This window comes from Anabrus simplex, chromosome 3 (genome assembly GCF_040414725.1).
Source record: "Anabrus simplex isolate iqAnaSimp1 chromosome 3, ASM4041472v1, whole genome shotgun sequence".
Taxonomy (NCBI): domain Eukaryota; kingdom Metazoa; phylum Arthropoda; class Insecta; order Orthoptera; family Tettigoniidae; genus Anabrus; species Anabrus simplex.
The window spans coordinates 129,041,164-129,066,837 of record NC_090267.1 but is presented as its reverse complement, the minus strand read 5'-3'; the positions used below and the strand labels follow the sequence as shown (position 1 = coordinate 129,066,837).

The 25,674-nt window shown below is 42.3% G+C and overlaps 1 protein-coding gene across 1 annotated transcript in view; it reads right to left on the bottom strand.

The window, feature by feature from the left end:
* LOC136867096 (protein mesh) overlaps positions 1-25,674 on the bottom strand; it is a 49,384-nt gene that overhangs the window by 13,172 nt on the left and 10,538 nt on the right. The window contains exons 2-4 of the mRNA XM_067144197.2: positions 22,323-22,561; positions 6,413-6,790; positions 27-164 (exon numbers count right to left, since the gene is read on the bottom strand). Coding sequence (XP_067000298.2) covers positions 27-164; positions 6,413-6,790; positions 22,323-22,561 — 755 coding nt within the window. The remainder of the gene's footprint in view (positions 1-26; positions 165-6,412; positions 6,791-22,322; positions 22,562-25,674) is intronic.

Genomic DNA, 25,674 nt, shown 5'->3' with positions numbered 1-25,674 from the left:
GTAACATGGGTTTTGTTAATACTCACGAAGGCTGGGACACCTCCTAGTCCTGTAGCAGTATCTCCTCCAGCTTCCGTATGAGTCGTCCAGTGCAGGTCAGCGTAGTTGAAGATGGCGTACGTGCTCTCTTCGTCTGTAGCAAGAACCAGCTGGAATGTGTTGGTCTGCAAGATCAAAGTCAGTTATTATATTTTTGTCCCGCATTGTGACGATTATGAGGAGAAATGGAGAAATGTAATATATGTGTGTGTGTGTGTTTGTGTATCCAGTCCCTTGTACTGTTTCCCGACGACATCAGGAATGAAGTGAGATGAATCGTCGTAGGGAACTTTTACGACCGGATGTCCTTCCTGACGCAGCGTAAGCTACGCTACAGTGACGTTGTGACTCCGTCCAGGCCGTGAGGGTTTGTCTAAGTTTTCCCTGCCACTGCGGCGATACACGAATTTGAAATGGAGGCAGAAATCCACGTCATTTTCAAATTACGTTGTAAGAACTTATTTATGTTCATAGCAGTTTATGTATTTTGACCGGATAAGAGACGTACAACTTAAAATATTTTTGTAATGCACGTAATAAATTACAATTTTCACTATTAAATTTTAAGAGCTGCTTTAGAAGCATTTCTAATATACACTGACTGACAGAGCAAATGCAACACCAAGAAGGAGTGGTTCGAAAGGGATGAAAGTTGGGAAAAAAAAAAAACAGAGACGGCACGGACGAATAATTGATGTTTATTTCAAACCGATATGCAGGTTACACAATGCGCACGGCATCGACTCAGTAGGATGTAGGACCACCGCGAGCGGCGATGCACGCAGAAACACGTCGAGGTACAGAGTCAATAAGAGTGCGGATGGTGTCCTGAGGGATGGTTCTCCATTCTCTGTCAACCATTTGCCACAGTTGGTCGTCCGTACGAGGCTGGGGCAGAGTTTGCAAACGGCGTCCAATGAGATCCCACGCGTGTTCGATTGGTGAGAGATCCGGAGAGTACGCTGGCCACGGAAGCATCTGTACACCTCGTAGAGCCTGTTGGGAGATGCGAGCAGTGTGTGGGCGGGCATTATCCTGCTGAAACAGAGCATTGGGCAGCCCCTGAAGGTACGGGAGTGCCACCGGCCGCAGCACATGCTGCACGTAGCGGTGGGCATTTAACGTGCCTTGAATACGCACTAGAGGTGACGTGGAATCATACGCAATAGCGCCCCAAACCATGATGCCGCGTTGTCTAGCGGTAGGGCGCTCCACAGTTACTGCCGGATTTGACCTTTCTCCACGCCGACGCCACACTCGTCTGCGGTGACTATCACTGACAGAACAGAAGCGTGACTCATCGGAGAACACGACGTTCCGCCATTCCCTCATCCAAGTCGCTCTAGCCCGGCACCATGCCAGGCGTGCACGTCTATGCTGTGGAGTCAATGGTAGTCTTCTGAGCGGACGCCGGGAGTGCAGGCCTCCTTCAACCAATCGACGGGAAATTGTTCCGGTCGATATTGGAACAGCCAGGGTGTCTTGCACATGCTGAAGAATGGCGGTTGACGTGGCGTGCGGGGCTGCCACCGCTTGGCGGCGGATGCGCCGATCCTCGCGTGCTGACGTCACTCGGGCTGCGCCTGGACCCCTCGCACGTGCCACATGTCCCTGCGCCAACCATCTTCGCCACAGGCGCTGCACCGTGGACACATCCCTATGGGTATCGGCTGCGATTTGACGAAGCGACCAACCTGCCCTTCTCAGCCCGATCACCATACCCCTCGTAAAGTCGTCTGTCTGCTGGAAATGCCTCCGTTGACGGCGGCCTGGCATTCTTAGCTATACACGTGTCCTGTGGCACACGACAACACGTTCTACAATGACTGTCGGCTGAGAAATCACGGTACGAAGTGGGCCATTCGCCAACGCCGTGTCCCATTTATCGTTCGCTACGTGCGCAGCACAGCGGCGCATTTCACATCATGAGCATACCTCAGTGACGTCAGTCTACCCTGCAATTGGCATAAAGTTCTGACCACTCCTTCTTGGTGTTGCATTTGCTCTGTCTGTCAGTCAGTGTAATACAGAGTTACGGTGCTATGGCTTGTGTTTGCTTGTGTTTAAATTACCCGATAAACTCACCAACAATCCGATCATGTTTACCGGGAATAACATCAGTTAGGTTATTTATTTGAAGACATACTGTATATCTATTTGGTAGATACATTTGCATTATAGTTGTACTTTAATCTTGAATAGTAAATATCTATGTCCTCACTCGATATGAAATTTCCCCGCTATTTAGAGTCTAGTTATTATCATCAGACACCTGATAAGTTTTAAATTCAGTGAACAGGGAAATTCAAACAACACAACAATACTGTGCAAAATCAAGCAGTTAACTTGTTGAGTTATGTAAATATGTAACATTTTACTGAAGGAATAACAGAAATTTTACTTTTTAAGAAATGGAAATACTGTCATTCCCATCCAGAGAATTGTAAATCGTACCTTGTACGCTTAAAATTGTAACACACATCTTATAACGTGTTAGCTTAGATATAAGAAAATAAAACTAATTGTTTACATTGAGAGTAGTATATATCAAACCGGAATATCTTGAAAAGGTCGGTTTTCTTGCGATTATAGCGTGTTTTTTTCTCAAATACTGTACCCCATTCAGCATTTCGCTGAGTAATGGAGGAGAGCTCCGTAATGACAATCGAACGTCAAAATTTTCTTCCCTGCAAAGTGCGTTCGCTCTCTCGCTTCACTGTGACGTATGCTATCCGCATTTACGTCACGCCAGCCCGGCCGCACTGGGTTAGCCTCATCGGCCGCCCAGCTGAGCACCTCTGGTGTGGGTTTTAGTGGAGGTTATGTAGAAATATTCACGAGTGGAGTGTGAATAAACCGTGTGTTAGAAACACACTAAATAAGTAAAATGCAGAGTTGGAAATTGAGTAATAATCGAATTAGTAAAGAATACTGGTTTACTAATTTTTACTTTTATTTGTTCCTTTTCCTCTTATCAGTAAATAAAATTGTAGTCGTTATGTTCTAGAAATCAATGTAGGCTACATCGCGTGGAAGCAGGATCGGGGAAAAATGAAGTGGTGATGACTTCTTCAGCTCTACTAACACCAGAACCGGTAGCTTCACCAGTGCTGAATGAGGTACGGTAGTTTTTTTGTTTGTTTGTTTTACCTCTCCAGCACTTCCAAACACATCAAACTTCGTCTGAAATATCCATCACGATGGGGATGTTCTTAAAATAATTAAACACGGGTATACCTTCAATTGACCCTGTAAAGTGTATTTTAAGCAAATGCTACCAAGTACTTCCTTCCAAGATGTCAAAGCTTTGCGATGACAATATTAAGAACACATTATTTGAAATGTTAAAAATAACTAACTAAAATAAAAATTGTGGGGGGAAAAATCATTTTGAAAGTTCCGAGGTATAAGGTTTAGTCTCGCTATGTGATAAAAAAAAGTTATAATGGCGTGTGACCTACGGAAAGGCCTGGTGCAGATCCTTCGAGTTGACGCCGTATAGGCGTTTGTGAGAATAATCATGAAGACGGCACACACACACACACACACACACACACACACACACACACACACACACACACACACACACACACACACACACACACACACACACACACAGCACCCTAGCCAGCAAAATTAACCAATGAAGATCTTCGAAGACCATACGCTGCTATTATTATTATTATTATTATTATTATTATTATTATTATTATTATTATTATTATTATTATTAAGATAACTCATAAACCTAAAACCCAAATTATGTGCTGTAAATGGCATTTTTAATATGTAAGTTACATTATTCAGATAATAATAATAATAATAATTTCGTGTGGCTATTTCTAGCCGAGTGCAGCCCTTGTAAGGCAGACCCTCCGATGAGGGTGGGCGGCATCTGACATGTGTAGATAACTGCGTGTTATTGTGGTGGAGGATAGTGTTATGTGTGGTGAGTGAGTTGCAGGGATGTTGGGGACAGGACAAACACCCAGCCCCCGGGCCATTGGAATTAACCAACGAAGGTTAAAATCCCCGACCCCGCCGGAAATCGAACCTGGGACCCTCTAGACCGAAGGCCAGTACGCTGACCATTTAGCCAACGAGTCGGACATTATTCGGATAAATAAATTTATTTTAGCACACTATAACATAAAAACGCTACCTGTTACACACACACACCTACCAACCGGGGACTTCAATTTAAACTACAGGTATGTACTGTATAGAAGTGTGTGTATGTACTGTATGCGTGAGCTAATTGGATTCCCATATGACCTGAGATTGCTTTATTTATTTATTAATTAATTAATTAATTAATTTATTTATTTATTTATTTATTTATTTATTTATTTATTTATTTATTTATTTATTCTCAAGCTGGTCTTGCCATTAAGGCACAGAATACTATCTTTTTTTTTGTCATGCTTCTGGTTAAGTGTGTATGAATGTCGAAACTTTTGTTTGTTTTTGAATAGGCAGATCTCACCGAGATTTGTACACATGGGTAATTAAAATAAGGCCAAATTACCACTGTACTGTATTACTGATTCCCAGAGTATTATGTCTACAAAACATTAGGGAACTAATTGTTTGATTACTTTCCCTAAAAAAATAAAGCATATGGATAATGGTGATAAAATTTCTTATTATTATTGCGGTTGTTACTGGTGAAATAAAACTAAACGAAGTTAATTTCAAGTATTTCTTGTACCAATTTTTGAAATCACAGGACCGAGTTCGATAGCTGCAGTCGCTTAAGTGCGGCCAGTATCCAGTAATCGGGAGATAGTGGGTTCGAGCCCCACTGTCGGCAGCCCTGAAGATGGTTTTCCGTGGTTTCCCATTTTCACACCAGGCAAATGCCGGGGCTGTACCTTAATTAAGGCCACGGCCGTTCCTTCCACTTCCTAGACCTTTCCTATCCAATCGTCGTCATAAGACATATCTGTGTCGGTGCGACGTAAAGCAAAATAGCAAAAAAAAAAAAAAAAAAAAAATCGAAATCACAGGTTTATTTTTTAAATGGTTTTGAAATTAAATAAGGTAGGCTTATTCGTTATCCACATCAACTTTTGTTAGAAAAGCTCTTTATTGCTGGCCAATGAGACATGTTTAATTTATATCCTTTATATTTCAAACAGTATTTCTATTAAAAGTATTCAATCTGACATATACCTTTTACAAAATGATTCACTTATACTTCATTTATTTTGAAGTCTGGCTTTCTTGGAAGCAAAATGATTTTCTAATTTCTTCCAATGCTCACAAAATATTAAAAAAGCAAAGCAAAGCAAAGCAAAGTCACCCCCGTACAGGCCATGAAGGCCCTTTGAGGAGTGGAAGGTAAAGGCTTCCACCATTGTTAACCTCGGCACTTGATGCGGTAAAGTGGTTAGCTCCACGCCCGGCCGCCTTTGCCTCCAGGAATTAACCTGGAACTCATTTTTGGTGTAGACTGAGTGAACCTCAGGGCCATATGCACCTCCGGAAGTGGAAATCTCGTTTCTTAAATTTTTACGACTTCCTGACGGGGATTCGAACCCACGTCCTTCCGGGCGAACCGAGCACGCCTTTACCACAAAATATAAAAACTGCCATAAGTGACGAATTTTTTAATCATAGACCGCCTTGTGAAAGAAACATATTACATAAAGGAATGGTTTCCTAATATTTCGCTGTATCCATTAGTGAGAACCTCTGTGTACAATCGATCAAAAGAAGAATGACTGTAGAAGTTCTTCGTAGGTACACTTGTCACAGAAACGATTGAACCTATAGATATTTTGTATGAGTATTCACGGGGTTTCTGTCTACATAAGAGGCGAATTATAATAAATAAAATTCAGCCTGATACAATGTGACAATGTAAAATCGTATATATATTATGATACTGGATTTAGAAAAACTAGTAGTATTTCTTGTAATCTTTTCTTTCCATGGAATTTCTTGTTGTACTGTTGTTGTTATTGTATAGTTATGTTTTAACTTTACTTTTAATGCTAAGCTAGTAGTCAGCTCAACCTATAGTGTTGTAAGCCGTTGTGTTAAGCACTTGATGATGCTGGATTTAGAATGTCCGACTAGTAGTATTTCTTGTCGTATTTTATTTCCATGGAATTGCTTGTTGTACTTTGGTTTTGTTGTTGTTGTTGTTGTTGTTGGGTAATTATATTTTAACTTTACCTTACCTTATTATCACACAACTGTAAATGACCATTGCCATCGGGATATTTCCCAATATATTTGTTAATAATAATAATAATAATAATAATATTTAATTCTAGGAACATATAAAACAATTCATTTCTTTTGAGGGACTTTACGTCATATCCACACAAGGTAGTAGTGGAAGATTCCCGTGTCATATTCTTACCGTGTCCAGTGATTTATCAATCCCACCAGAGAAGGTCACATTCTTCCAAGTCGCAATTATGGCGTGCTTCGGAACGAAGTACTCTGACACCTGCACTCCTCCTTCAAGAATATCCCACTTCAGACGCTCGCGTAGCTCAACACCAAACTGATCAGTGCGACTCTGTAGATTAGTCTCCAGTCTGAAATATAGTCCTGATCTTCGCTGATCGATGTCTTTATGATGGACGTTACCAACTCTGATCTGGCTGAAGAAGATGCCCATGAAGGATGGATCATTTACTTGTTCTGTTTGCGGTGACTGCTTGATGGGGAAGACGAGCGGGTAGGTGTATTCATCAGGGGGATCACTGAATCCCAGGTAACCATTTATTGACACCTGTGGATCAAATTAGACATAATAATTAGCTAATAAATATTAACAGTGTTTCGGAGTACCAAATGGTACTTACTTTCAGCTAAAAGAAAGTGCTGTATGGGCGAGACAAGGTTAACTTTGGGACAAAACGCTGGTAATTTCACGATTAAAAGGTCTAAAAAGCTTGATACTATAATATTGGCAATTGAGGAAATTATGGTTCCCTTCTGGAAAATTAAATTTCTGATAGGAAAACCAGAGGCATGGATTTATACCAGTGGTGGTAAGTGATATAAGTATCCCCCAAGTGCAGCATCACTGCACTGTCCTATAAAGGATGCTTGTAGTGGCTTCTCAACGCCGCTGTAACCGCCAGCATTTAGGAAAGTTGTGGCAATCAAACAGATGAGCCGAGTGGTACACTGGGACGAAACTCTGAATAAAAAGGCCAAAAGAGCTTGAATACTTGAAGGTTAACTTTTAAAATACGAGGAAGGTTCAGTAAATAAGATAACATGACCTTATTTCCCATAAATACACACAACACCTATATATATGTAAAAATCATGGTATTGGATTGGTGCATAACTCTTCTTACACACTGCACTTATATTTTTCTAAATACTTGTATTTACAATATAGCAATTCATCTGTCTGGGCATGGAAGAAATCAGGGCCAGATAACTCTCGTCAGGATATGACGGCTCGCTGAACATCACTGTCAGGTTCTAATCCGTTTCCATGTAGATTCTTCGACAATGGTCAAGGATAATATTCGATTCCCTGTATGGATAGGATGATCCATTACCTCCTAGTGGCAGCTCCATAGCAACTCATGTATAGAGTGTACAGATTGTCGTGTTCCAATACGATGCCTACTCACGACGTTTTGAATTATTGATGTGCTTTTCAGATAGAAAAATAGGATCGCACTACGCATGGGAATGCTTGACCACATTTCAGTCAACTCCTTCGTCTTTGAATTGCCTTGTGGACAGTATAATTGATATTATTATTATTATTATTATTATTATTATTATTATTATTATTATTATTATTATTATTATTATTATTATTATTATTATTATCCACAAATTGTAGGTACAATGTAGGGATGGTAAATGGATAAAGGGTATAGCCCCACATACACGAATGTGCCTCCATCGATATGGTATGCGTTGTTATGATCATGAGTGGAAGCAGCGATATACCTGCTCTACTTTGGTGTGAAATTCGAATGAAACTGAGAATAATTCACTTGTGGGAGTCTTCATTATGTTATTTATTGAACCACCTGCGTAATTTTTACCCTTCATAAGAAGCCGTGTTGAAAAACACTGGACCCCGTGAGGGAAATGAAATGGCGTATGGCTTTTAGTGCCGGGAGTGTCCGAGGACAAATTCGGCTCGCCAGGTGCAGGTCTTTTGATTTGACACCCGTAGGTGACCTGCGCGTCGTGATGAGGATGAAATGATGATGAAGACGACACATACACCCAGCCCCAGTGCCAGTGAAATTAACCAATGATGGTTAAAATTCCCCACCCTGCCGGGAATCGAACCCGGGACCTCTGTAACCAAAGGCCAGCACGTTAACCATTTAGCCATGGAGGGTAAGGTAAGGGTAAGGGTGTGTTCTGCACGAAGGCAGGTCTGAACCACCGCAGAGGTATGCCTGAGCCGGAGTTTACGTGCGGTAGGGTGGGCAGTTCCTTTCCGCTCCTTCGTTCCATTACCCCCACCAACAGCGTGTGGCAACCCATCTAAATCTTGACCGCAACCAATGTTGATTAACTTCAGAGATCTCACGGGGTCCGGTGTTTCAACACGGCTTCTTAAGAAGGGTAAAAATTCACATTGAAAACTGATATGGGTAGATTGAGAACATTGAGAGAATGAAGAGAAATTAAACCCTACAACCTGTTTTCCAGTCATTGACCGGGTCAGGGATGGAATGAATGAAGCCCCCATCTTGCGGCGAGGATAGGAATTGTGCAGACTGCCGAGACCTGTCGCACTCCTCTGGGACAAAGAATAATGACTGATAGATGAAATGAGATGATAATTGAGAGTGTTGCTGGAATGAAAGATGACAGGGAAAACCGGAGTACCCGGAGAAAAACATGTCCCGCATCCGCTTTGTCCAGCACAAATCTCACATGGAGTGACCGGGATTTGAACCACGGAACCCAACGGTGAGAGGCCGACGCGTTGCTGCCTGAGCCACGGAGGATCCACAGAGAAGATAACAATATTTAAAATATTTTGAGTCAGTCAGTACCTAAAATCGGACTGTGATCACTTGATTTCCGACTCCCAAGTAAATAAATAAAACAGTTGAACAATAAAAGCATGCTAGTGAGTAGGCCATGTGGATATACACTTGTGGAAAGTGAAATACAAACATAAAGAATACAGTAGTTTGGAATGATGCAATTTAGGCTAAACAACTGTCTAGGTACCATATTTATTTGATTAAAGTTTCCAGGTCACAGCTTCAAGTATGCGCGAGAAGACATGTGGCATGGTGGTACGTTATTAACTGCTGAAGTCGCCACGATTTTGAATGCAAGCATCCAAACGTGCATGCATTGTGTCGTACAGGTGCCGTATACAGTATCATTTTGTGGGATGGAGTCCCACGCCTGTTGCGCATGGTCAGTCAAATCAGCGAAGGTTAATGCTGATATTGGATGACACTGGATTTGTCGTCTCATAATGTTCCATACTTACTCAATGGGCGAAATGTCTTGTGATCTCGCAAGCCAAGGTAACTGGTTGACACTCTGTAGAGCACGTTGGGTAACAGCAGCGGTATGAGGAAGAGTGTTATCCTGTTAGAAAACATCCCCCTGAATACTGCGAATGAAAGGCAGCACAACCGGTTCATTCACCAGTCTGACGTAGAAATCCGCTGTCAAGGTTCTTGGGGTAACTATGAGAGTGGTCCTGCTTTAGAAGAAAATCGCTCCCTAGACCATAACTCCTGGTGTAGATGCAGTGTGTTGACGCCGCAGACAGCTTGGTTCCAAATGCTTACCTGGCCTCCTTACGAACCTAAGGCCATCACTGGCACCAAGAGAGAAGCGGCTCCCATCTGAGAAAACAACAGTCTTCACTGCGACCACCAATGATCTCTAGCTTGACACCACTGCAGTTGCGGATGGCAGTGATTCGGAGTTAGTGACATGAACGCTACAGAACATCTGGCTCGTAGCTGTCCCTCAAGTAATCGATTTGTTACAGTTCACTGTATCACTCTGTTTCCAACTGAAGCTGTAATGGCTGCTGTACGATCCACCACAACCATACTGCGAATACGGCGATCTTCCCTCTCCGTAGCGGCTGGACCCCGGTCTTCTTGAGACAGTGCCTTCCCGTGACCATTGTTGCCAACACCGATGCACCGTGGATACATCCCTGTCAAGACTTCCTGCAATATCTTGGACACAACATCCATCTTATCGTAGCCCTATTACACAGACTCGTTCAAACTCAGTACTAGCTACTACCACCTCTCTTCGTCAACAAGTGCGCAAATTTAAGTAGGCGTCATCTTTCTGATGTGCAAACACGCTGTGCGCGTATGCGCGAATGTTAATTTTCTTTTGCTAGTTGCTTTACGTCGCACCGACACAGATAGGTCTTATAACGACGATGAGATAAATAAAGCCTAGGAGTTGGAAGGAAGCGGCCGTGGCCTTAATTAAGGTACAGCCCCAGCATTTGTCTGGTGTGTAAATGGGAAACCACGGAAAACCATCTTCAGGGCTGCCGACAGTGGGATTCGAACCCACTATCTCCCGGATGCAAGTTCACAGCCTCATGTCTCTGACCGCACGGCCAACTCGCCCGGTAATGTTAAATTTTCTAGTTAATGTGTTAAATCTTTAAATGTTTACTACTCCCTTCCTTAGGTTAAATTAATGTCACGGCACCTTTCCATTTGACGTTTTCTCTTGTTGTAGCCTTATTCTTTTTAAATTTACATTCTGCTTTGCCTATATCTTGTCTTGCGTCTACATTTCACTTTCCCATTTGACGCACTGACCGCTTTTCCCGTTGAAAATGGTTCCTATCTCGAGCTTTCTATACTTTAAATTTCATTGACCAAATGGACTAGTGCACTGTGACGTTTCTCACTACGTCATTCTGGCGTCATTTTGCTTATTTGCTGTTTTCTATCTGATTCCTTATCAATTTTTAACAACCACTGTAACCTTAATACATTTCTCATATTTAAGTGTACTTGTGTATAACTTTATATTCGCAGTTCGCTTTTCTAACCCGCACAATCTTAGTTTCTTGTCATAGCTCCACTCACCCCACTGCGTATAAATATAGCGCTTCGCTCTCTTTCTGTATCATTCGGCCACAATGCGCTGGTCATCGCCTTTTGAATAGTCTCTCGCCGATGTCTACGACACGGTGGTCGTGTTACACTCGTCTCTACTCTTCAAGAAGTCGGCCATGATGGTTTGGGACTGCCTACTCGCCAACTTCGTGTCAACTTTGATCGTAACTCTACATGCCGTCCAGCTGCTGACGTGCATACAAAAACCAGAGCGCTCTTCCTTAACAGAAATTTGAAATTGATACAAACACCTGGACACCCCATATCAAATATATTCCTAAAGCAATGGTGCAACCCCAGAGAAAGTAGTAATCCACATGCAGTGTATGATATCAATGAACACCCTGTTGGTGGGGAACGCAGACGAAGAATACACCCACGGTATCCCCTGCCTGCCGTAAGAGGCGACTACAAGGGGCGACCAAGGGATGATCAGATTAGAACCATGGTACCACTTGTAATTAGTACCAGCACGCAGTGAACACCATGGGTCGCTTTTACTTGCGCGTATACCACTATGTTAGGTACACAATTGGTTTGTGATCAGTAGCAACAGTGTGTGGCTCAGGATACATTTTACAGTACCTGTGATTCGTACCACTATATGAGCGACACCATAGTTCTGTCTTGCCTATGATTATTATCTACTATGTGAGGAACACAACGGGATAGTGCGAGTCCCTGTGGTTAGTCCACTTATGTGAAGAACGCAATAGGTTTGCGTTGCCTGTAAATAGCGACACAATGTGCAAAACACCATACGTCTGTGTTACATGTGCGCATTACATTACCTGTGAGTAGAACCATATTGTGTGGAATACGGCGAGTCTACGCTACTTTTGATTAGTACCGCAACATGACAAATTCTATGGTTCTACTTTCCTCGCGATAAGTACTACTATAAGGGGCCGATGACCTGGATATTGGACCCGTTTAGACTACAAGCATCATCGATTCAGTATTGTGCGTTAGAAGCAGTCTCTTGGACAGTAATACTATTGTTTAACGTTAGTTTCTGGGAATGTGGGTCATTGCGGGTCGGGTCCACTGATTGTTTTAACTTCATATCCGTCCATTCATTCTTCGTACTCAGGTTTTGAATTCTGGTCAGTGGAGGATTATGGATTTTTAATTGTCCTTACATTTCGTCTCATTTGGTGCCATTAGGGGCCGATGACCTAGATGTTAAGCCCCTTTAAACAACAAGCATCATCATCATCATCATCATCATCATCCTCATCATGATATCAATCACCACACGCCGCATGCATGATACTTAAGATGTGAACTGAGTTTCCTTCCCCGGGACGTACTTACATCTACAGAAATAACGACGAGGTTGTACAACCATATGCTCCGACAACAATATCAAGCCCTTAACATCATGAAGACGGCGCTGATTATCAACTGGTACCGTGTTTGGAGGAATGCATCTATTCGTGTTAACGTGCGAAAATTTAGATTAAATTACACTCGTGAAACATGTTTCGTCCTCTTATAGGACATCTTCAGTCACATTCTATGGATCAGGAACGAAATTAAATTTATTTATAGGCAAAAAAGCTACGTTGTATACGGATTTATGCGTAAGTTCCTGTACACGCAGTGAGTAAGATTATAACAAGTTGCACGTGTCTTAGCGTTATCCGAGATCCGAGAAAGACCACGGGGAGAACCCCATACGTTTTTTTCCGATGTATGGTGCGCGAAGGGGAGTTCTGATGATAATAGCAGGCCACTGCCATTCTTAATCGAGTTCGGGGATTTCTATTATAACGGCAGGCTCACTTACCGACTGAAATTCACAATGGAGATGGGAAATTTTCATTAAGACAGACCCCTTTTCCTAATGTTAGTTACAATTATTGGGGAGATTTGATTATAATCGAGAAATGCAGCTCTATATAACGCAGTGGCGTGCACTGAACCCCATCTACCCCAGCACTGCTTGGGTAAATATGTATTTATATTTTCTTATTATTCCTTAGAACGCTTTTTATAAAGTTCAAAAAACTGCTAATATCTAAGCCAAGTACAGCTGTCTCGACGATCCGCTCGCACTACCGCAGTTCAGCTTCTCCAGCAAGCTGGGTTTCCTCGCCGGCGCGAAAGAGAGCTACCCGAGCGAATTTTAAGTCGCTTGGGTGATGCATGCACTTGAAGCTTCCTCGTCCTTGAAGCTGCGGCCCCTCCCCAGACAGCAATTTACGATGACAGGCCAGCTTAACTTAGGTAGGGCCTGTTAGTTTTAATACTTGACACTCGAAGGGTTCAGCGCCACTCACTACAGGCTACAATAAAAATATCAACAAGTTAACAGTATAGCCAGTTACACATCGTCTTGCTAATAAAAATAGAGCCTTTTTATGAAATAAATTGTAATATAAAAGAATATATTTTATTTTTTGATTTTGGCATGTATAAAGTTTTTTTCGAGCAATTCATTGATGGCAAGTGTACAGTATGTTTTCCAATAGTCGCAGAAAAATATTTAGGTTGCCCAGCATGAGCACAGAGCTGAGCGAATGTTGTATTTGGTTGTCTACAATGGTAATATATAGTGAATTTTTGTAGTGTTCATCTTGGATTACAGGTGAAGTTTTTGTAGGTTCTGTGCCATTATTCACCTCCCGATGGTATCACCACCTTGACGAAGGCAAAATACATTTTGCCGGGTGTTTTGGAGGCTTGCGTGTTCAAATGATCCTTAGAGCTATGCCGGCGGGACCATATGCTCCTGGTAGGGCCACCCAAGCCGGACAGGTCTAAGGTGATGATCCAGACTAAGAGTGATACCCTGGTCCTCCAGGTTGGGAGTTGGTACGTGGGGCTAACAACTCCACTACCACAAAACTACATATTGTTCAGAAACCAAATCAAGATAACCGGACGGTCCCAAACTTACGACGACTAAAGCGCGCTAAATGACAACGATACGGATATATTGGAACATGGAATGTGAGAAGTGAGGATGTGGAGACTGATCTGAGGACCGTTGGAGTCAGGAGGTGGCGTAGGCGTTTTGAAGACCGGGACGACTGGAGAGCTGTGGTCAAGGAGGCCAAGGTCCTTAAAGGACCGTAGAGCCATGGAGTAAGTAAGTAAGTAAGTGCCATTATTCATGAATATAACGCGTGTTATGCGTCGTGACGCTGTAGATTAAGTTATGATGGTGTCGTCACTGCCGTGAATATCAATTTGGAAATATGTGCGAGTGTGTAGTGGAAAATATTCTTGAAAGGCCTTTCTCAGGTAGAACTTTCCACGAAAAATGTAGCCTTATAAAAGAAGGTAGGCCAACTCCAGATTTACCAGGCTTAACAAAACAAGTAAAAGGTTTCACTAGGCACTTCACTGCTTCTTCGTACGAAAAACATGTTTTGGTAAGGAGAGAAACTCCAAGCTGGACTAAAACGGGGTACATTAATATGCGAAATTTTACCAATGCAGCTGTTTCTCACGAAGAGTCTATAGGACACATCAGAGCATCTTATCTCTTAGCGTCGTTTGGTAAAGTTAGGGTGGACACACAATTAGATGACCAGCTCAAACAGGGAATCGCATTTCATAACGAGAGTGTAAAACAAATCAGGGAACTCTTGAAGCCTTTGTGTGCATTTTATGTAAGCAAGAACTTTCTTTCCGAGGGCATGGTGAGCGTGAAACCTCAGTTAATAGGGGTAACTACATCCAGCAGTTAAAATACACTGCAGAATACGACCCTCTCTTGAAAACCCACCTGGAGACATCCACAGTTTTAGGGATGTATCAAATACAAATCAGAATGATTTAATTGATTCAGTGGCAACTCGTGCTGGAAGAAATAAAATCTGAATTGAAAGAAGCCAAGTCTTTCAGTCTTAGTGGGCGAGACGACTGATATTTCCACCACTGCACAACTCCCCGTTGTTCTACGTTATGTGTACGATGGGCAAAAAAAGGAATGATTTGTCGGGTACAGTGACGTCAGTGAAAACAGAACAGCTTTAGGTATTTCAGAAATCGTTAAACAATATTTGACTGAGTTCGACTGTAATAACAAGTTAATTGCGCAGTCTTACGATGGAGCTGCTTCATTGCCCGGGCATATGAATGGAGGGCAAACTTTAACTAAAAGAACACATCCTCAAGCTTTATTTATTCATTGCTATGCGCACTGCTTAAATCTAGTTTTGTCCCATACTGTGAACAAGTTGTCTGAATGCAAAATATTTTTAGCTCTCTTAATGGTATTGCTGCTTTCTTTTCACGTTCACCTAAACGGTCTAAATTCCTGGAAGAGTATTCGAAGAGAAGACTTCCTAGTGTTTCACCTACTAGGTGGAACTACACAAAGAGGTTAATGAGCACCGTGTTCATTTGTGTGAAGTTTTTAACTCAATGCTACGCAATTCCCTCGAAATTGAGAATGAAATGTTAGCTCCAGTAAAAAGGTTACTTTCTCACGCTGAATGATTTCACATTTTGTTTTCTCCTTAGAACATTTTACAACATATTTGCTTTCACTGATGTTCTCTACAATGTCCTCCAGACGAAAACTTTTGACATCATTTTCTGCCGGAGAAAAGTTGATGAAATTCGGAAGGCCATTTATTCGTCAATACAGTATATGCCGAAACAGCACAAGAAATAGGCGAGCCAACAAAAAGAAACAGTCCTAATTACAAACAAATTTACTGTGAAATATATGATAATGTTGACAGTCACCTCGAAATGGTTTTTCAGGATTATGAGAAATTGAATTTCCTTGGGCTAATATCTGCGGAGAAAGGGTAGTATGTAATTTATCATAAAAATATCTCTCAAGCTGAAATTTCTAGTCTTCTAAATTCATACCCTGGCCATTTGGATGAAATTAGGTTGAGAAGGAACATAACGGGAGAAAAAAGACTTTCAATCTGGGCACTGTTTTCCATTGAAGCAGCATTATTGGAAGACGTTCGCCAAAAGATTCATTTTTTGAAAGAACTGTTCGCTACTTTGCTACACAGGAGAGAAGAATGGAGTTCACCTTTCAATGACAATGTCAACGTTGTCGACATGATTCAGGACAGACCACTCTGTCACTAAGGAACATTAAATTAATAATCTCGTTATTTGCTGTTCACTACTTTAGTGGCCAAAACGGTTGGCAGAATGGAAAAATATCATCTCGGAGGAATTCTTCAAGGTTCACCAAACTCTCTTTCACATTACAAATCTAGACTGAATTTGAACCCCCACTTCCCGATTGCAGGGTACCAGCTACTGGGAAAATACGCAGCTGACTTCACCTCCAAAAATTATTCATGAGAGTTATAATTTCAAAATACCAAAATATGTATCTTTATTTATTTATTTATTTATTTATTTATTTATTTTATTTTATTTTATTTTATTTATTTATTTATTTATTTATTTATTTATTTATTTATTTATTTATTTATTTATTAATTTATTTATTTATTTATTTATTGTTTCGCCTGTTTGCTTGTTATATTTCCACTTAGTTATCAAGTGAGTTCATAAAATGGTAATGTTGACTTTAGAGAGTGTAGTGGGCTACGATTGCTTATATTTAAGAAACATTTTTGCAGCTGTTGTAACGAATATGTTCACCGCACGCCACTAATATGACGTATAAGGGATCGAGATACGACGAAAAGTCATGGGACCAAAGTTGTCGGTCTTCCCAAATTGAGCACCGATTGTGCTATCTGTTTAATGATACGATTTACTGTTTAGCCACCAATTACCCCGAAACGAAGGTCTGCACAGTCATTAAAACTGCCTCCATATTTCGATATATTTCGGGGTCAAAAGGTTACACATTTGTACAGCTTGGAATTTATCCTCAAAAGAAAGAGTGTCCAGGTTTCGGGTTTAGCACTCTCATATATACGAAGAAATTAAGGAAGAAAATAATACAGTTAATGAAGTCGACATTAATTGAAGATAACTGAGAACGACAGGATAAGAGAAATATGTAAATACCAAATGGGTGGATTGGAAAAAAGATATGCCATCGCTAAATTATAATGATAAGTTACGGATTTAAGGAACCGGTAAGAGAGGAAAAATGTAGGATCAGGGATTCTTACATAAGAAGATGACTTACGGTGTTACTACTTAAGCCTAAAGAGGCAAGGTAGAGGCAATGAATAAAAGGAGAGAACGGAATTAGAAGAGAAACACAGCAACATTTATAGCAAATGCCATAAAACACCTTACAGTGCAAAATAATGGCCTTCAGTCCGTAGTACTATTGAAATATGAATAGCCATCCTTAGTGCTATTCGGAGACGTCTGTAACCGCCAACAGTATTCCGCAAATACCCCGCAGAATGGCAGCTTCACGTCTCTCTCGCTTTCTACATAACGAACAACCACGAGTTTACAGAAATAATGACGATATTTGCATTACGTTACTTCGCTGCTGTCAAGCAACAGAGACGTTGCCATGGTAACCGGTAGGTTCGTCGTCGGTCTGTCGGTCACTCTGTGCAGATCATGAAACCAAAAAAAAAAAATAATTTTTTCTGTCATTTGAAGAGTAAGCGAAATTAAGTACATAACAAAAGTTTTTTCAAATGGAGAGAAATTTCACATACGGTCTACGTATTTTACAGAAAATTGAGAAACCTGTCTTTGTTTTCGTATAAACCCCCAGTCTATTCAGTGATTTTTAAATTATATGCATATCTAAACCTTCTCCTGGTGAGTATACTCTAAATATGACGTTTAGTCGAGATCTATCCAGCCGTTTCGCCGTGATGGTGGAATCGACAGACAGACAGACAGACAGACAGACAGGCAGACGGACAAACAGACACGAAATCAAAAAGCCACTGATACGGTCTTGAGTTGACCTAAAGCGGATAGAAATCTGAAAAATTGGTAATCAAATGAAATTACAGACAGCGTACCTATTACAACTTTATTTATATAGATTTACTGTAAATTACTTAAGCATTTACTAAAATACACTCTTTTACGTAAAAACCAGAACATCTTAAAAGACTAGAGATAGGAAGTTCATATTCACTGGACAAGTGCATTAGTATGTTCTCAAGAAATGATTAGCATTTGAACCATGCCGGCCCTCAGGTTCAAGGTCCACATCGATGTCTTGGTGTACCACCACCGACTGGTAAAATGTGCCTGCGGCTCTCATTGTGCAGGATGCCTCGCAGATGTATGGGAGAACCGTGCCGTCGAATGAGAGAGTTTGAAAGAGGCTGCATTATTGGCATTAGAGAACGTGATGCATCCACCCGAAAAATTGCTGCTCCTGTGGGATGAAGTGTGTCGGCATTGCAACGGGTGTGTACAGAATGGTTCACAGAAAGCCGTAGAACACGACGAGATTGGTCTGGTCGCACCACTCAGAACTCTCCCTGAGAAGATCGACACTTCATCCGAATGGCATTGCAGGCCGGATCTGCGTCCTCCTCGGCTCTGATGCGGAGAAGTGGACGACGTGCCGGTATTCCAGACCGTAATTAACTGCGACGCAATGTCACTCCTGATAGTGTACCATGTGTTACACTGTTCACTGTTGCGTTGTGTTCTAGGGAATGTGTTCGACACCTTCTCTATGACCACTCATCTACGGGGAGGTCACCAGCGTCCAATATCGTTATTAATCCATATTCGCAGATGATAATGATGATATAACTTCGTGTGGCTATTAAAGTCGGATGCAGCTTTTGTACGGCAGAACACCTTCGATGAAGGTGAGCGGCGTCTGCCGTGCATGCGAAGCAGCGTGTTATTGTGATGGAAGATAGTACAGTATTGTGCGGTGTGAGAGTTTCAAGAACGTTGGAGACATCTCGTACACCCAGTCCATGAACCAAATAAGTTAACTGTTTAGCGTTAAATTCCTACGACTCTGTCGGGAATCGAACTCGAGTTCTAAAGGACCGAAGGCCATGGAGCTAGACTGTACTTGCAGATTGCGTACACCCATACATGCTGATTGTGGATGGGATCTTCCCGCAAGACAGTGCAGTATGTCACACTGCTAGAAATGCCCGTCAGTGATTGGAAGGCTTCCAAGTACTTTCCTGCTCCATGATACCTCGGACGTGAAACAAATGAGCATCTGTGGGACCACCTTGAGTGTCGTGTTCCCTCAATGGATCCTTCAACACGTAGGTCTAGTTGTGCGATGCACTGCAGGCAGCATTGCTCCAGATACCTGTGACAAGCTAACAGCACATTATTAAGTGACTTCCGGCCCGTTTGGCTTCTGTCTGTGTTCATTTACCCTGGATACTGGCTAGTGGTCATAATGATGCGAACGACTGTGTAGTACAACGTAAGTGTGGACCACACTGGACTGTGAACTTTGGAACCTGCTATCTTGGAACTTCTGAATTAACTGAGACAGGTAAAAAAGCACAGTGAAATGATACTGAAACTACAATAACATTTCTCATTGTATCCAAAGTTTTGCTACATGAAATGTATAATTTATTCTAGTTTGCTCCGCTCACTTCTACTGAAGTGTTGGTACCACTGACTCCAAATTTTTACCGCATGTTATAGCTACAAGAAAATGTATAATTTTTGTGTTTATGTTTGGGTCATCAGCCCATAGACTGGTTTGATCCAGCTCCCCATTCCACCCTATCCTGTGCTAATCTTTCTAAATAACTACGACATCCTACATCTACTCTAATCTGTTTGTCATATTTATACCTTGTTCCACCCCTGCCTTTCTACAGCGTACGCTTCCCTCAGAAATTAACTGAACAAGACCTGGTTGTCTTAAGATGTGCCCTATCATTCTTTCTCTTCTTCTGGTGAAATTTCGCCAAATAATTCTCCTCTCACCAATTCGATTCAGTACATCTTCATTTGTGATTCAATCTACCCATCTCACTTTCAGCATTCTTCTGTAACACCACGTTTCAAAAGCATTCTTCTTGAGCTCGTTATTTTCCATCTTTTACTTCCGTACAGTGTCAGGTTCCAGACTAAGGTCTTGAAAAAACCTCTTTCTAATTCCTATATCAATGTTTGAAGTGAGAATATTTCTTTTCTTAAGAAAGGCCTCCCTTGCTTGTGCTAGCCTGCATTTTATGTCCTCCTTTCTGCTACCATAATTAGTTATTCTAGTACGCAAGTAACAATATTCATCTAGTTCCTTTAAAACTTCATTTCCTTCTTCTTCTTCTACTTATGCTTCTGTTTACCCTCCAGGGTCCATTTTTCCCTCGGACTCAGCGAGGGATCCCACTCCTACCGCATCAAGGGCAGTGTCCTGGAGTTTCAGACACTGGACCGGGGATACAACTGGGGAGGATGACCACTACCTCGCCCAGACGGCCCCACCTGCTATGCTGAACAGGGACCTTGCGGGGGGATGGGAAGATTGGAAGGGATAGACAAGGAAGAGGGAAGGAAATAGTCGTGGCCTTAAGTTAGGTACCATCCCGGAATTTGCCTGGGAAACCACGGAAAACCACTTCTAGGATGGTTGAGACGGGAATCGAACCCACCTGTACTCAGTTGACCTCCCGAGGCTGAGTGGACCCCGTTCCAGCACTCGTACCATTTTTCAAATTTTGAGGGAGAGCCGGGAATCGAACCCGGGCCTTCGCAGATGGCAGCTAATTACGCTAACCACTACACCACAGAGACGGCCGAAACTTCATTTCCTAATGTAACATTTCCTGCATCAGCAGACTTCATACGACTGCACTCCATTACAATTATTTTGGATTTATGTATTTTATCTTGTACTCTTTCTCCAAGACTGTGTTCATAGCATTCAGCAATTTCTCCAGACCTTCTGCAGACTCCGGTAGAATAATAATATCATCGGAATATGTGAGTTTTGATTTCCACTCCTTGGATTGTGATTCCTTTTCCAAAATCTTCTTTAATTTCCTTTATTGCCTGTTCTATGTAAACATTGAAATGGAGAGGGTGATGAACTGCAGCCTTGCCGCACTCCTTTCTGGATTGTTGCTTTTTTTTTTTTTTTTCGTAGCTTTCGTTTCTTATCACTGCAGACTGATTTTTGTACAGATTGTAGATACTTCTTCTACACTTGGTAAATATGCTGGCCTACTATGCTTATTAATCAAAACAATTACTGAGGTGTAATTTTCAACATGTAATATTTTAGAAATAGCATAATTTAGAAGCTACATTAAGAATTTGAATTTTATATAACGGTGTAGACATATTTCTTCTTCTTCTTCTTAATCTGTTTACCCTCCAGGGTCGGTTTTTCCCTCGGACTCAGCGAGGGATCCCACCCCTACCGCCTCAAGGGCAGTGTCCTGGAGCCTGAGACTTAGGGTCGGGGGATACAACTGGAGAGGAGGACCAGTACGTCGTCCAGGCTGCCTCACCTGCTATGCCGAACAGGGGCAATGTGGGGGATGGGAAGATTGGAAGGGATATACAAGAAAGAGGGAAGGAAGCGGACATGGCCTTAAGTTAGATACCATCACGGCATTTGCCTGGAGGAGAAGTGGGAAACCACGGAAAACCACTTCCACGATGGGTGAGGTGGGAATCGAACCCACCTCTATTCAGTTGAGCTCTTGAGGCTGAGTGGATTCCGTTCCAGCCCCCGTACCACTTTTCAAATTTCGTGGCAGGGCCCGGAATCGAACCCGGGCCCCCGGGGGTGGTAGCTAATCACACTAACCACTGCACCACAGAGGCGGACTGTGTAGACATACATGAGACGTAATAATTCAGATACTATGCGTACTTAAAAGTGAAAATCTAATTTTTGCACGTTACTGCAGACAAAGTTTGCATTACACTGACCCTTGTTTCGCAGGGCTGAGTGGCTCAAACGGTTGAGGCGCTGGCCTTCTGACCCTAACTTGGCAGGTTCGATGCTGGATCAGTCCGGTGGTATTTGAAGATCAGCCTCGTGTTGGTAGGTTTACCGCCAAGTATGAGAACTCCTGCGGGACAAAATTCCGGCACCTTGGTGTCTCCGGAAAGCGTAAAAGTATTTAGTGGGACATTACTATTGACCCCTTTTTCAGAACGAAACTTCATATTTTCTTCCTCTTTGTTAATTCTATTCATATAAATTATGTATATACTTGTTTACGAAGGCATGCTTCTCAAAATTAGAGTTCAAAAGTGTATAAATGTTGGTCCTATTCATGATTACCTCCTTTAAGGGATAGTTTACTTATAGAAACGATAGCCAGTTTGAAGCCATACTGGAGTACTCACCTTAATGTAGTTAAAATGGAATCCCATGAAAGGTAGAGTAAAATTGAAGTCCACTTGTGTCTGTGGATTGAATGATTGAATGCCGCTCTGGTAGTCTCCATGTCCGTCATTACCTCCTTGGTCAGAGAACCAGTAGAGCAGGTCGCTACGGATTTGTCTTAGTTTTTCTGCTGAAATGGTGTATGGAGCGTCACTAGAACGCCGTGGGCGGGCCAAAGGTGTCCTTAATCTCAGCCATTCTGTAAGAAAGAGGGATTTATCATTGTTAGGATGCTGCTCTTCAGGACAGCTCCTATACGCCAGTTGATGTAGAGAGGCCGCTTTCCCAGTCTGAACTGTGGTTTCGTTGAAAAAACGTCACAAATTTGGATTCTCTAACGTTGAAACGATGCTAGAGGTTTCTTTAATTCAAATTATAGACATACAAATTAGGAAGTGTTAGAATTGAGCAAACTCGTATACAAATATTTGTTTATGTTACTTAGCGCTGTTCCCATATATTATTTACAATAAGTAATTTATCCTTTGCTAGTAACTAGCTAAGGTTATGAAGGCCCTTGGAGGAGTAGAAAGTAAAGGCTTCTACTATTACGGATAGTAACCTCATCAATAAGTGGGATAGAGTAGAATGGTTCTCATTGTTTGGATTAAGATGAATAAACCATAGACCATATGCCTCTCCAAAAGTGGTACGAAAAGTTTCTAAATTTTTCTATCATATCTCTTAACCAAGCTTGGTACACATATGTCTTACTATCTGGCAACAAAAAATAGTGTGAGGATAAGCCACCCCTAGCACTCTTAAGGGAAGAAATAACATGTACAAATAATCGGAAACTACAGGTATTCATGTCGAATCCATAGTTTTTGGGATCACTGAGACGAATTGTCAATCTGGATGCCGTTTAGGTCCTAGTTTAGCCCCAATCGGAATAGGGTTTGAGAAGGGGTGAAAAAGAATATCTAAACTGACAGATTATGGACGAATGTTACAGCATAGCTCTTTGTGGAAAAAATACTATGGGGTTAAGGCACCCCTAGCACTTATAGAGGAGTGGGTGATATGTAAAATTAATAGAAGACTAACGATATTAGTGTCAAAAGTTTTCGGTGTCGCTGAGATGAATTGTGACACTCTGAATGCCGTTAAGTCAAGTTCAGCCTCCAATGACATGGGGGTGATAAGAGGTGAAAACATATCCAAAATGACAGAGATTTTTCGGGGTCACTAAGCTGATTGGTGACGGTCTCATCGACTGATGGATTGTGGAAGTGTCTAGACAATTCTAAGAGGCTTGCAGACTGATCGCTGAAAGATATACCAGTATACGATAATGAAGATGCATGTATATTATAAGCACAATAACCAGTGACACAACATTTCTGTGGCCTGTCGAACGACTGTTCTCCAGTCAGATGACCGGGCGAGCTGGCCGTACGGTTAGGGGTGCGCAGCTGTGAGCTTGCATCCGGGAAGTAGTGGGTTCGAATCCCACTGTCGGTAGCCCTGAAGATGATTTTCCGTGGTTTCCCATTTTCACACCAGGCAAATGAACCTTCCAACTCACAGCCCTTTCCTATCCCATAGTCGGCACAAAACCTATATGTGTCTGTTGTATGTCCGTCGCTCCCTTCTCGATCCGCCAGCCAGCTACACGCGTGCCAGTGTGTTATTCTTCGAGCCTCGACGCGCAGCCCTCAGTGCGCGTGCCTGGAACGTCGTGTGTGCTATATAAAGGAGCTCCTAGCCTGTCCAGACAGCCCACTGACCCCGGTGTCCAGCTCCAGAATACACCCTACGTCGAGCACGGAGGCTACTCCTCTTGAAAATGTGCTTCGGCCAGTGAAAATGTGCTTCGGCCAGGTGGACTGAATTTCTGGCAGTAAGAGGTCTCACCTCGGGCCACCGCTCCTCTTGCCTATTCCGCTGTCCATACCAGTCTTACCATTATATGCCACTATCATTCCCTAGCTAATGCTAGCTCCCATTATCGACTTAGTTTCGCTAAGTAGGAACTCTTCAGTCATCGAACTTACGTTAATGAACTCAGACACTTCAACAAGGAAGGACTCTCTGAGATATTTACGTCAGTGCTTCTGATAGTTTTCGACTATCAAGAACTTTTCATGTCACAAAGACTATCTTTCCGAAATAGTAGTGAACGTGAATACTCCAACGTGTATATAGTGTACAAAGACGGACTCTTTCTCCAAATTCATAGTTCAATTTGCTTCGAGATAACTTTCAGTTTTGTTAGTGTAAATATTGTAATTTTACATGTGAAGCAAATAAAGAAGTTGTGCTTTTTGTAAACCCAACCTTGTTTACAACACAACTCTGTGGCGACGAGGTAAAAAAAAAACAACCTACACTTCATCGGCCCCAGTCGCCAACTCTGGGCGACGGGATAGCAAACTTGCAATTCATCTGCGCCAATCGACACTCAGTGGTGACGAGACACAGCACGAACTTTCTAGGCCCCGTCATCCACTCATTCACACCGAGATACAGCAAACTCTGTGCCCTCAGACACTTATACATTGGCGACGAAGTCAATCAGTGCTCAGTGTGTCGCCCACTCGGTTGAAACAAAGTGCAAGCCTGTGTCCATTCGGTTATCAACTCATTTGCAACAGACCAACAAACTCTTGCGGGATATTGTCCAGTCATGGGCACAGTGACCTTATACTACGTACCTATCATCATTCCACATTGGCGCCTGTACGACCTATCACAGCAGTTCGCTTTTCTCAAGTGAAGCTATTACACTTCTTCACACTCCGGAACGTCAGCCGACATTCCACAGCTCTCTGTCGTGCGCTCCACCTGTGTGGCACGCTCCAGCGTGTTTGCTTGCTCTCTCTCACTCCCCGCTATACCGGTCAAGGTCTCGCATACAACCAGTTCTGACACACAGCTATACTTGCTCTTTATTGCACGCATCTCGCAATGGCTACAGCTGAGCAACTCGCTACCGTATTCCAGGCCTTACAGCAGCAACAACAACAGTTTATGCAACAACAACAGACAGCCTTAATTCAGGCTATGCAAGCTATTTCTGTCTTTACACAGCCATCAGCTATTCCTCCGTTCTCTGCTTTTGATCCGGCTAAGGAAGAATGGTCAGTTTATTTAGCCCGCTTACAACAGCATTTCATCTGCCATTCTGTCACAGATGATCAACGCCGCCGAGCACTATTTCTTAGTTCGGTTGGCAATGCTACGTGTGAATTACTACGTAAATTAAGTCCAGAAGAAAACCTCTCTGAGGTACCATTCGCACAGCTCTTGGCCCGTCTCACTGAACACTATGCCAAAGCTCCTCACATAGTGGCTGCTCGCTATAAATTT